General features: G+C 37.4%; 1 protein-coding gene across 1 annotated transcript in view; it reads left to right on the forward strand.

Annotated features, from left to right (window-relative positions):
* faf1 (Fas (TNFRSF6) associated factor 1) overlaps window positions 1-12,478 on the forward strand; it is a 339,764-nt gene that overhangs the window by 58,868 nt on the left and 268,418 nt on the right. The window contains exon 7 of the mRNA XM_059984260.1: window positions 4,009-4,114. Within this exon, the coding sequence (XP_059840243.1) occupies window positions 4,009-4,114 (106 nt within the window). The remainder of the gene's footprint in view (window positions 1-4,008; window positions 4,115-12,478) is intronic.

The raw sequence follows: 12,478 nt of genomic DNA on the forward strand, positions 1-12,478 counted from the left end.
GGTATCCGCGGGGGATGGGGGGGGGGGGTTCCCGGAACCAATCCCCAATGGATGAGGAGGGCTGACTGTACAATAAATCTGAATGAAAGAATTTCAGGTAACCCTTAGCTCACTTGCCTTTTTTTTTAAACCCACCACCCCCTCACTTCTAGTCCACTAAGAAATTCTGCTTTTGGCGGGATGGAGCAGAAATACTCAATGAAGTGGCCTCCCAATTTACATCAGGTCTCATCTATGTAGAGGAGACTGCATCGGCAGCACCAGATACAACAGACGACCCCAACAGATTTTGAGATAAAGTGTTACCTTGTCCGGAGGACTGTTTAGGACACTGGGAGTGAGAGAAGAGATGCCAGGTGTAGCATTTCTGTTGCTTGCAGGGATATGTGCCAGGAGGAAGATTAGTAGGGGGGGATGAATGAATAAGGGAATCATGGAGGGAGCAATCCATGTAGAAAGCAGAGAGTTGGTGGGAGCTAATGATGTGTTTTGTGGTAGGACCCCATTGAAAATCGCAGAAGTTGTGGAGAATGATGTATTGATTCAGAGCTTTATGTAGTGGTAGGTGAGTTAAGGCATTCGGGAGATGGGCTGAGTGCAGATGTCTGGGAAATGGAAGAGATGCGGGTGAGAGCAGCATCAACACTGGAGGAAAGGAAACCCTGTTCTTTGAAGGAGGAGGACATCTCTGATGTGTCGAAAAGGAAAGCCTCATCCTGCTGATTTGTCACCGTCTTTGATTTGGCTAACAAGATCAGTAAACTTCAATATGACTTTGGAACTGTACTTACGATGGCTTCACGATCCTAAGTATAAAGCAAATAGAGCAGGGGGTTAAACACACAACTGATCCTGCGCTGGTGGTCATTGTGGTGGAGATTTTGCAAATCCAATGTTTGGCGTCTGCAAGTGAGGAAATCGAGGATCCAGTTGCTCAAGAAGGTACTGAGGCCAAGTTCTTGGGACCTATTGATTAGTTTTGAGGGGATATTGGTGTTGAATGCAGATATATAGACAATGTAGAATATCTTGATATATGCATGGTCACTGTCCAGATGTTCCAGGGTTGAGTGAAAAGCCAATGAAATGGGATCTGAATTTGATCTGTTGTGATGGTAGGTGAATTGGAGCGGATCCAAGTTGCTCCTCAGTCAGCAGTTGATATGTTTCATCGCCAACCTCTCCAAGCACTTCATCACAGTGGATATAATGGAAGGTTATATGTGTGGTAGAATTGACAATGGACTTGGGTTAAATGAAGTATGTTGGTTGTGTGCAGCTCTGTTTATAATGGCTTTAATATAGTATGAATTGAAAAGTGACGAACAATATAATGGTGAACCAATTATTGAAAGAATGCCCCTAATTATCTTTGCTTAGCTGACAACAACATTTAGACTAAAGAGGTATTTATTAAAGTGGTATTCTCTTCATCATAAGCATATATGATGTCTTTATGTATAAAAGTCAAGACCAATGAATTGAGCCTTGTAAGTTTAGGAAGATATTGATTTTGAGTGTAATGTACTTCAGTGGGTGAGCACATTTCTTAAAGGGGGAAAAGAAATGAGTTGACTGGTTTCTAGAAAAAAATTGATATGAGAGAAGAGATGAGATGTAACAGAACTTCAGATATCTTGTTATTCATTAACATTTGTAACAGCGTTAATTATGTAAGATCCATTTTGTATCTTGGATCATTATCTTATCATTAATTTGATCAGCCCCTGGGGAAATACAATAATAATAAGCTAAGCTTTAGAATTTGATTAATACAGAACTGTAATTTGTAGTTTGGAAATGCATATGATGACATATGAAAATTTCCAAATTTTAAATACAAAGTAAACACTAAAGCCTCATCAAAAGTGTATTTGCTGCATTTTCAAGCTGTCACATGCTGTCTGTCCTTCGAACATCAATCTGCCCAATATAGCTGTACAAGCCACATCAAACATTACTTGCTCACAGTGATTTAATATTTTTACTTTATGTAAATATGCAGTAATTACAGTAAACTTGGTTTCTGTTAGCTTAAGCTAGTATTGTACTCATAGTAAAAGAATGTCTTTACTGTGTGCCATAACTTATTAATTGTTAGGACCATCAAAGACGTATCAAATTTGCTTTTCTCAGAAAACACCTGCTTCATGTGTACTTTGTGTGACTAAAATCAAAGTGAATCTGAATAGTATTTTAATGAATGCATATTAAAATTATTTGCTCTCTTAGGATTGTCTGTATCAAAATTATGTGCACAGGACAGATTGTAGAGGAAAGCAGAAGACAAAATCAAGTGCAACACTATCACGAAATAGCTGTAAAGTGTATAAATATTTTCAGTGGAATTGAGAAATATTTTAACGTTAAGGAAAAAGTTTCATAAGGATTTTTTTTATTTTAAGTACATTTGAAGTAAAATAATGAAATGGGTAAAATTAGTGCTGAATTAGAAATGCCAAATGATATCCATTACTTTCATTGGTTTATTTTTCATTGATCCAAGGCTGGTACTGTCACTGAGTGTAATTGTTAAACAATCTGCTCCCAAACCTCAGGCATAGGTGGCACCTTAGGCTGGTCTACCCAGCACCCTTTTTTTTTGTCTCCCAGCTCAGAGGCCCACAAGTGAGAATGAGCGGATATTTGTAGCATCTGCTTCCTTTTGCCATTGTACAAGCCTTCATACTTGCTTGGTATCTTGTTTCCTCAAAAATATTTGAGCCATTTGGTATTTTTCTTCCTATGTGTTTTAGTGTCAGCTTTATTGGTATTTGTGTTATGAATTCATTAGAGATTGCCACATCCCATTGTTTGCCATCTTGTGAGCAATTGCTCTATTTCAGTGTATGTTAAAGACATGTTTTTTTGCCAGTGATGCTTTGTTTCAGAAGAGAAATTAAAATCCCTGTTTTAGGGGAAGGTTTAAAAAAACACCGACACTCCATTATTTGATGCAGAGATGGAGTTCTGTCTGTGTTCTATGCAACTCTTGCCTCTCATTGTACACTATCAAAATACTTTGGTTTTGTTCTGCTCTTTGGTATCTTTTCTGTGTAATTTGGCTGCTACATTCTTAATAATTGTTATTGACTGTGTTTCAAAAACAATGCATTTGTCAACAGCTTATACCATTTCTTTCTTTCCTAATCCTTGCAAATAAAATGGATAATGCTGAATCTTTGAACTAAAGCAAACCAATAATTTGCTTTTCTGGTGTATAAGCAACATTTTGAGATGCTGTAAAATTTTCACAGCCATGTATTTTTCAGAATGTTGCTATTAATGACCCCAGTTATGATAGCTGGGGTGTCAAATTGCACAAAAAATACTAAGTGGTAAGATTTAGAAAAAAAAGGAATCTTCTGTTATGGTTATGCAGCAGGAAAGATGAGACCAATATCAGTTTGCATCTTCCCTTTGAGAAGCAAAAGTGTGTACTTTCACGAGTGAAATTCAACATAAAATACTTGGAAAATGTGGATGATCATGAATTGATTTAATTGAGTAAATTCCGAAAGGAGTTGTATAACCTTTTCTTCTTTCTCATTTGCTCATCCTTGATTTCATAGTTTTTCTCTTATAAAATTAGCATCTGTCCTGGTATCTTGTACTTCGGGCAGAATAATATTTTGGCAATACTTATTTTATGGCAGGTTATAATTGACATAAAACTCAAAGAAAATGTAAAAAAAATATTGAAGAAATGTAAAACAGGAAATAATTGTTTCTGTCTGTTTTAAATAAGCATTTTAAATAAATAACTTTTCCATATGATTGCTTTATCCTGATACTTGATGTCTGTTAAATGTAAAGAGTAAATTTAGTGGTAATGTCCTTTCTGGTCACTCCCAGTGTACTACTTTGCTTTATCTGCAGACTATAAATGAATCTGTTAAGACTTGCTCAATTGCTAGTCAATACTCCTGGGATTTTGCATAGTCAGGCCGAGAGCAAGTTTGAACATGCTCTTCCCTGATTCTGTTGTTTTTGTCTCTACTCTTTCAGTGCCCTACAGGAATCATTAAATGAAAACTTCATGCTGATCATTACGCATCGAGAAGCCCAACGGGATTATAGCCTAAACTTTCCGGGCACCAGAACTGTGCAAGAGGTGAGCGATATTGGAGTCGGGGAGGTATAGGCAGCTCATTATCACCAACGTAGGTTCTGCTAAAGAGGTTCTAAATTTTTGACAATTACTGCACAAATCTCTGATTTTCTTATTTGCTCTTAAAATTGAGATACGAGCTGTGTTATTCTCCTAGTACAGGAAGCTAAGTAATTATGGTGACTGCTTATCAATTGCTATTGTATGTGCTTGACTCCCAGTTGGAGAGATCATGCGCAACTAGGTTAAAAAGTTAAATGTGAGCTTGTTAAATTCACTAAGGCTGACAGTACAGAAGTAAAATAGCTCATATTGATTTTCATTTTGGCAACTCACATGATTTGATTTGTGTAATATAAGTTACGTTCCTAATGTCAAACTGTACTTTTGTTTAATTTTATTATCTTTAAATAGTAATCATCATCCTCCCCTCAGTCAATATCACAAGAGTATTATGAACAATTTCTAAAAATAAGCTTGTGACAGCCAGAAACTCATCAATAACTCTTTGACTATTTGGTAAAAACAGTCCCTTTCAAACATATACTGAGTTTAAGATTTGCTAAATTCATAGTTGTTGACAGCAGTATAGATGGAGAATTTTCCAGTGCTATATTTATCTAAACCCTAAAATTGAAGTTGCATTTTCTTGTTGCAGAAGGCAATATTCTGTTATTACTGTTCATTATGGGCAATGATTCTGATTATCAGCAGCTTTGTTAATGTGAGATACCATTTGTTTAATTTGATGGTTAAAACATCAGGTTATGCTTTATTTAATTTTCAATAAATGAAGTTCGTTTCTAAATTTGAAGATTTTTATGCTGCTTTATGAATCTCTTCACCAAATTTAATTAAGATGTATTGCTGCTTTTGTCTTTTGATAAAAGGAAATCTTTCCAAACAATTTCACAGGCCATAATAGATCCTTTCTCTTCCCGCTTAAGTCCTTTTCACCTCTTAGTCATAGAAATTTATGACACAGAAGGAGGCTGTTTGATTAATTGTGTTTCCAATGGCTGAGAGAGAACTCTTCAGACTAATCCCACTTCTCAGCTCTTAAGTTCTTTGCTTTGAGGCACATATAGGTACTTTTTAAATAGATGAAGATTTATACTTCCACCAAATTTTTGAGCACTGTGTTCCTTGGATAGAAAAAAAACTTAATTTAACTCCTACCTTGATAGTGACCCCAATTTATTAACATCTCTGTTGAGGGAAATAAAGTAATCCTTTTGGACTTGTCTAGTCTTTTCATAACGTTTTGCACCCCAATTAAATCTCTTCTCAGCCTCTCTCATTCTGTAGAAAACAATCTCACCCTACCCATTCTTTTCTTATAATTAAACCACCAGCCTTGGAAACATCTTCATATTTGCACTGTACTCTTACTAGTGCAGTCCCATTTTTTCCTGTAACTTGATGTCCACAGAACAAAACAAAGCTGTTAGGCTGATTGTTCAATACAGGTTGAGTATGATCTCCTTTCATATTCTGGACCTCTGTAAATAAAGGAAATAAACCCATATACTTTTGGAACTATATTATTTACCTTTCCTGTTGGCTTCAGGGATCAATAGGCAAGCACTTCTCAACTCCCCCTCCCCCTCTACATACTACTATGTATTGTATTCATTCCTGAATCCCACTGTAATCAGATCATTTTCTGTTTCATGTTATTTGACAACTTCCCAGTAATTCTTTTTCTGACAATAGATGTAAATCAAGGAAAATGGAGATGCTAAGGATCTGAAATAGAAACAGAAAATGCTAGAAACTCAGCAGTTCAGGCAGTGTCTGTAAAATGAAAAAACAGCTGAAGTGTGAGTTCAGGAACCATTTTGGTATGTGTTCTGTGATGACTCCATATTGATTTAATTAAGTATACTGGTCGCAATACAAACCATCTTTCAATTAGTTAGGCCCCTATAAATGCGGTCTTGCTCTCCTTTAGTGTATTGGAACCAAATTTGTAGCCAGAGAAGAAAGGGTTTAAAAAAATGATGGTCAAAGCCCATGCTGTTTCATCCTATGCTTCTCTTAGTTACCTAGAATGTTCTTTTCAGGATTTCCCTATTTATTAAAATTTTCTATCTCTTATCATGTTAACATCATCTCTGTACTTCTTCAGCCGCCATTCCTGTGCCTTTGTGGGTGATAGATACAAAATATCAGAATCATACCTGTGCCTTTCACCTCCATAAACCGGTGAGCTTTTTAAGTCTTTAAAAGGCCTGAGTCATTCAGTTCTTTGCCCTTGCATATAAGTAAAAGGGTTTTGAGTTTTTCTTGATTTTAGCTTAAAATCATGTAATTTGTATGCAGCAGCCACTCCAGGTCCTTTCAAAGGTGTATTTGTTCAACCGGTACATTTTCTTTTACAATTGCAAGTTGCCACTGGATACTAAAAACATCAAGTACTGCTGGACATCAGTGAGTTGTTCGATAAGTTAATGGAGCTGGACTTATTGTGTACTGCTGTTGTGTTGTTGCCTGTACATGTTGCATCCTGTTGTTCTGTGATGATGCGGGGTGCGACTGATTGTCTTGGATGTTTTTATTGAGATCACAATACATTTTTTTAAAATTTATTTTTATGCTCAGCATAACAAAACTTACAATTTCCAGATACACTTACATTTACATTTCTTCCTCTCACAGATATCAGGTATTGGAACACTTCCATCAAAATTTAGACATCACCACAACATCCTATACAAAAGCCCTTATTAGTGTAGCAGACAGGTTTACATCTATATACTGCAGAAAAAGTTGCCATATTTTATGAAAACTATTTGTTTTTGAGTGTACCACACATGTCAAAAAGTCCAAAGTCCATGATTACGCCAATCAAAAAGTCCAGGAGCCTTATTGGATATCCAACAAAGTAAAATTGTCTTCTTTTCTAAAAAAAAGTCTGGATATTAAAAAGTTTTTTCTGATGTGCATTAATAATACAACTGCTGGGTAAGCCTAAGAGAAAAGACACTGGGTCTTTCTCACAAGCTCCATCTTCAGAATCTTTTCCATTTCACCCAAAATATCACTCCAGTATGCCTGTAGTTTGGGACAAGTCCAAATGGGTGAAAGTTCTAGTATTTACTTTACATTTAGAACACATTGGAGAAAACCCCTGTCTTAAATTTCGAGAGATGCACCTGGAGCCAGATGGGCTCTGTGCAGAATTTTGAGTTGCAATGCTTTAGTTCTATTACAAACTGAAATATTCTTTGCATTATCACAGATATCTTCCCATGTTTCAGCTGTAATTTCTACTCCCAGCTCTTCCTCCCAGACCCTTCCTAGCTACTCAACCTCTCCATGAGAACATTCCCTCAGGATGCTGTAAAAAGTACTAATGGAGACTTCACCCTTAGAACAAAACACCCTGTTTTCTATGTTAGAACTATAGAAATCTGTTAACACTGATTTTTTTCTGTATATAATCTCTTATCTGAAAGAAACTGAAAAAGATCCTTGTTGGGTATGTTAAATTTCTATACTATTTGACTAAAACACATTGTCATTCCTTCATCAAGCAAATCTCTTAGATGGAAAACACCCTTAGAAATCCAAAGTTTAAACCCAGAATCCATTATGCCAGGCTGAAAATCTGGACTGCCGGTTAATGAATATTTTTGCTGCGTTGCCCTCAATTTGCCCTTCAAGCTCTGACTGTATTAATTGTTTTTGGATTGCGACAATATTCCTTAACTAGCTTCATCTTATGGAGGAAAAGCAAATTAATAAGAGGGCATTTTGCTTGTGAAGCTTCAATGTCTAGCCAAATTTAGGAGGGGTCCCTGCAAACCCAGTCAACCACATAGATAAAAAGGAACTTAATTGATTTTTTTTCATGTCTGGAAAATCCAGACCCCCTAGACTACTGTAACTTAGACATTTTAATACAGGGTCTTTTTTTGTTCCAGATGAAAGAAACAAGCCAGCCATTTATTAAGTATTTGTTGGGTAAAAATGACTGGAATCATTTGTATTGGGTAGAGCAGACGAGGAAGAACGTTCATTTTGAGCAAGGATATTCAGCCAAGCCAAGAAATGGGAACAGTGCTCCATCGCTCAAGATCCTGTTTGATTTTGTCAAATAACTGTGTAAAGTTAACTTTGAACAATTGATCAAACGTAGGTGTGATAAATATGCCTAAATAAGCAAAACCTGTCTGCGACCATTTAAAGGGGAAACCACCCTGGGTGTCAGGTACCTGCTGCAGATTCCCCAGAGACATAGCCTCTGATTTAGTAAAGTTGATTTTATAACCTGAAAAGGCACTAAATGAATTGATGCATTGTATAAGGTGGTGCACTGACATAGCAGGGTTTGATTAAGAAAATTAGAACATCGTCCACATACAATGTAATTTTATGTGACTTTAGTCCTACATGTGGAGCAGATATTTTGGGGTCTCGCTGAATAGCCTCAGTCAATAGCTTGATCAGTAGTGTGAAAAGTAGTGGTGATAAAGGGCAGCCCTGCCAGCTGCCCCTCAGAATACGAAAGTTATCTGACCTAAAACCATTAGTGAGAATCGCAGCCAAAGGGGCATTATAAAAAACTTTCATCCACTCAATAGAATTATTGCCCAAACCAAATCGTTCTAAAGTGAAAAAAAGATACGGCCATTCAGCACAATCAAAGGCCTTTTCTGCACCTAAGGAAACCACCAAGCCGTCCACTGCCTGTTGCTGACATGCCTGAACCACATTAAGTAATCTTCTGATATTGTTAGATGATCTATGGCCTTTTACAAAACCTGTTTGATCCTCTTTTATGATGAAAGGTATCACAGTTTCTAATTGCAATGCGAAGGTTTTAGATAAGTTTTTAAAGTCAACATTTAACAATGAAATATGCCTGTAGGAGGCACAATCTTCAGGGCTCTTTCCTTTCTTAAGAATTAGGGAGATATTAGCTTCTCTCAATGATGGTGGGAGGAGACCACAATTAAATGAACATGCTTTGCATAGGCTCTGATAATAACCCTGTGAACCCTTTATAGAATTCACTAGCGAGTCCGTCAGGACCAGGGGCCTTCCCACTTTGGAGCTGTCTCACAGCTTCCTGTATCTCATGTATAGATAATGGATCATTGAGCAGGGACTCCCGTTCAGAAGAAATGCCTAGGAGATCTAAATTCCTGAAAAAGGACTTCATTCTAGATTGTCCATCATTACATTGCTCAGATCGATACAGTTTAGAATAAAAATTCTTAAACACAACATTAATCATTTTAGAATTACTAGTGAGGGCTCCTGTCCCATCCCTAATTGAAGCAATAGTCAGAGAGGCATTTTTCTTTCTAGCTAAATAAGCCAAATACCTGCCTGGTTTTTCACTATGTTCAAACAATTGTTGTTTAGCAAATGTCAATTTTCTTTTGTCTGCTTGTGTAAGTAAAGAGTTTAGTGTACAGTGTAGGGCTGTGATATTCTGTAACTTGGCTGCAGAGGGCTTACTAATGTCCCTTTCAGCTGCCGCAAACCTTGCTTCCACTAGGCACTGCTGTTCCGCAGTTTGTCACTTCTTACGAGCAGAGTAGGAGATGATTGATCCCCTTGCATAGCCTTAGCGGTTTCCTAGAGTATTGATGGACTACTGGCTGATTTGGAATTAATAGATAAGAAAGTTTTGAATTCGGAAGTTTATAAATTTTTTATCTTTTAGAATAAAAGGATTCAGCCTCCAATGTCTAGATCGTCTGAATTATCTTTGGGCTTAATATTTAAATATACCGCTGCATGGTCAGAAATAGCGATATTTCCAATTGTGCAGGATACAACTAAGTCTAGGAGTGTTTTGGGGCTTAGAAAAAAGTATTTTGGTGTAACACTTGTGTAGGTTAGAAAAAAATGTTAAGACTTTGAGGGATGTAACAACCTCCAGACATCCACAAGTCCTAGTTCTCCACATAAGCCCATGATTTGTTTGGACTGTGAGGGGAGCACTAAGGGACCACTGGGCACTCTGTCCATCAATGGGCCCATGAGACAATTAAAATCCCCACCTACAATAATGTTTTGTTTTGAAAAGCTTGAAAGTTTGGAAAAAGTATCTGTTAGGAATTTGAGAGGATGAGCTGGAGGGCAGTAAACATTGAGAATACCATATTCCTCTCCATATATTGAAGCCTAAACAATCACAAATCTCCCATACTTATCCTTAATGCAGTTTAATAACTTAAAAGGTAAGTTCTTCCTAATTGAAATGGCAACCGCCCCACTCCTGGTATTAAAAGATGAAAAATAGACTTGATCAAATCCACTCTGTTGCAGTTTTAGATGTTCTTTATCATTCAAATGTGTCTCCTGCAATAAGGCTATATCCACCCTTTCCTTTTTCAGGTTTAGTAGGATTTTCTTTCTCTTGACTGGTGAATGACTCCCCTTAATGTTCCAAGTGCACAATTTTAACATATTATTGGTCATAACCCTTTATAACAATCATGTGACTCCAGAGGAGAAGAAACCAGATTTAAGATCAGCTGAGCAACAGTAAGTAATTAAAAAAAACACACACACAGAATCAAAGTGCCAACAGCGCTGAACAACAGGACTTACCCCACACTTAAAGGGGTAACCTTCTAGCACTCCATATTCTGCCCCACTGCCAATATGACATTTAACATAGTCAAAAATAAAAACAGGGCATAATTTATCAATCCATCGATTTGTTACTGTCATATTTAACTCCTTCAGGCTGGAGCAGCACCGTTAATTTAAACAAATAATGAAACTATTAATCAAAACAAACACGTTACTATTCTTTAAGATATCTTGCTGTCGAGTAATGAAAAGGTAAGTTAAAATGATCGTTCTTATATCAAGAATTTTAAGCTCCAATGTGTGGTTTTGGAGTGTTAGAGAGAGTGGAGCCAGCTTCTTGTCGATCATTTTGGATATGTTCTCTGTAACTTCCTGAATTACTTGACGAAAAGCAGGGTCCAATATGTTAGCATAACTAGCAACAGTGAGCTCCCCAGCCCCGGGTGAGCGCTCTGTGCAGCCCCTCTTGGCTGCCTTTTTAGTACCTTTTGATGGCATGGTGTTGAAGCAGCTCAAAAAAAAAACTCATCCATCTTCATGTCATTAAATCTGACACTTGAGCATTTAAAAAAAATGGAAACGGATAGGTTTATATGCAAAATTATCAGTGTTGGCGGTGCTGAGCTCAGCAAAGCAGAATTCACTGCGTCGCCATCTTGAAAACCCCCCACAAGACATTGTTGGACATTGCTAATGTACTTATATTTCAAGTCCAGTTCACTGGTTCATTGGCGAGACCAATGGTGACAGAGCTGTATTTGTTCAGTTGTGGTGAGGACTAGACCAAAGCTGCAGGCTCCTCTTTTGATGCCGCCTAGGAGGGGAAATGCTAGGGTGGTGTGAGACAGCCTCTGTGAGGTGCTCTAGAGTCTGTCCTGTGTTGGAGCCTGGCCCTTCCCATTGGTGCTCCTCCAGCAATGTTCCCTGTGAAGTGTGTGTGCATACACATCTTTTGCTACTAGCACACAAAGCAATTTAAACTGCGCACAAAAGGTTGTCACCCTCTCCCTTATTGGCATGTTAAGTACATTTCGTGATCGTACACAATCCCATCTCCTTTTCTGGTTTTTGAGGTGGTCGATGATGACAGCGTGGAGTTTGTGGATTTGTCTGCAGATTTTAGAAATGGCTTATTTATATTGTTGTTATTGAAATTATTGATTCACTATGTCAAATTCCAAAGAAGCAAAGGGCCTGAAGCATTAAAGAACTGCTAGTTCATTTAAAACAGAATAGCTTAATGAAACAGTAGCAACATGAAGTCAGGAAGGGACAACTACGAGAAATATTTATGTACAATACAGAAACTGGTGTTATCTGCATGTATCGTCATGATGTAAAAGTTACTATTTGGGGGTCTGTATATGACTTATCAAGATCTTTTTAACCTTGCAGTTTCTTAGCTCTACCAACAACGATTCTACAAGCTCTATCCTTTGTCACCTTTTACTAATGACTTGATTTCATATTTTTTTTACTAATAGCCACTCCTACCCCTCTATAACTGGAAAAGTTCATCTACTTTATTCCGTATTCTGCGTTCATTCAAATGTAACACCTTCAGTCCTGTATTCATCCTTTATGATCTTGTCTGCTTTTTACATTGCAAGTCATTGTGTTGACTGCATTTTTTGCCCTGTCATCAGCCTCACTTTGCTTGCAGTCTCATTACACACTGCCTCTATTTGTTAACCACATACCCCATCCTCAGTACCATCACTCCAGTTCCCACCCCACTGGCAAATTAGTTTAAACCCTCCTGATCAGCTGATAGTTGGTAAGTAATCTGTGGAATTTGTTGCCACAGGT

The sequence above is a fragment of the Hypanus sabinus genome, chromosome 11 (genome assembly GCF_030144855.1).
Source record: "Hypanus sabinus isolate sHypSab1 chromosome 11, sHypSab1.hap1, whole genome shotgun sequence".
In the NCBI taxonomy this organism is placed as follows: Eukaryota; Metazoa; Chordata; class Chondrichthyes; order Myliobatiformes; family Dasyatidae; genus Hypanus; species Hypanus sabinus.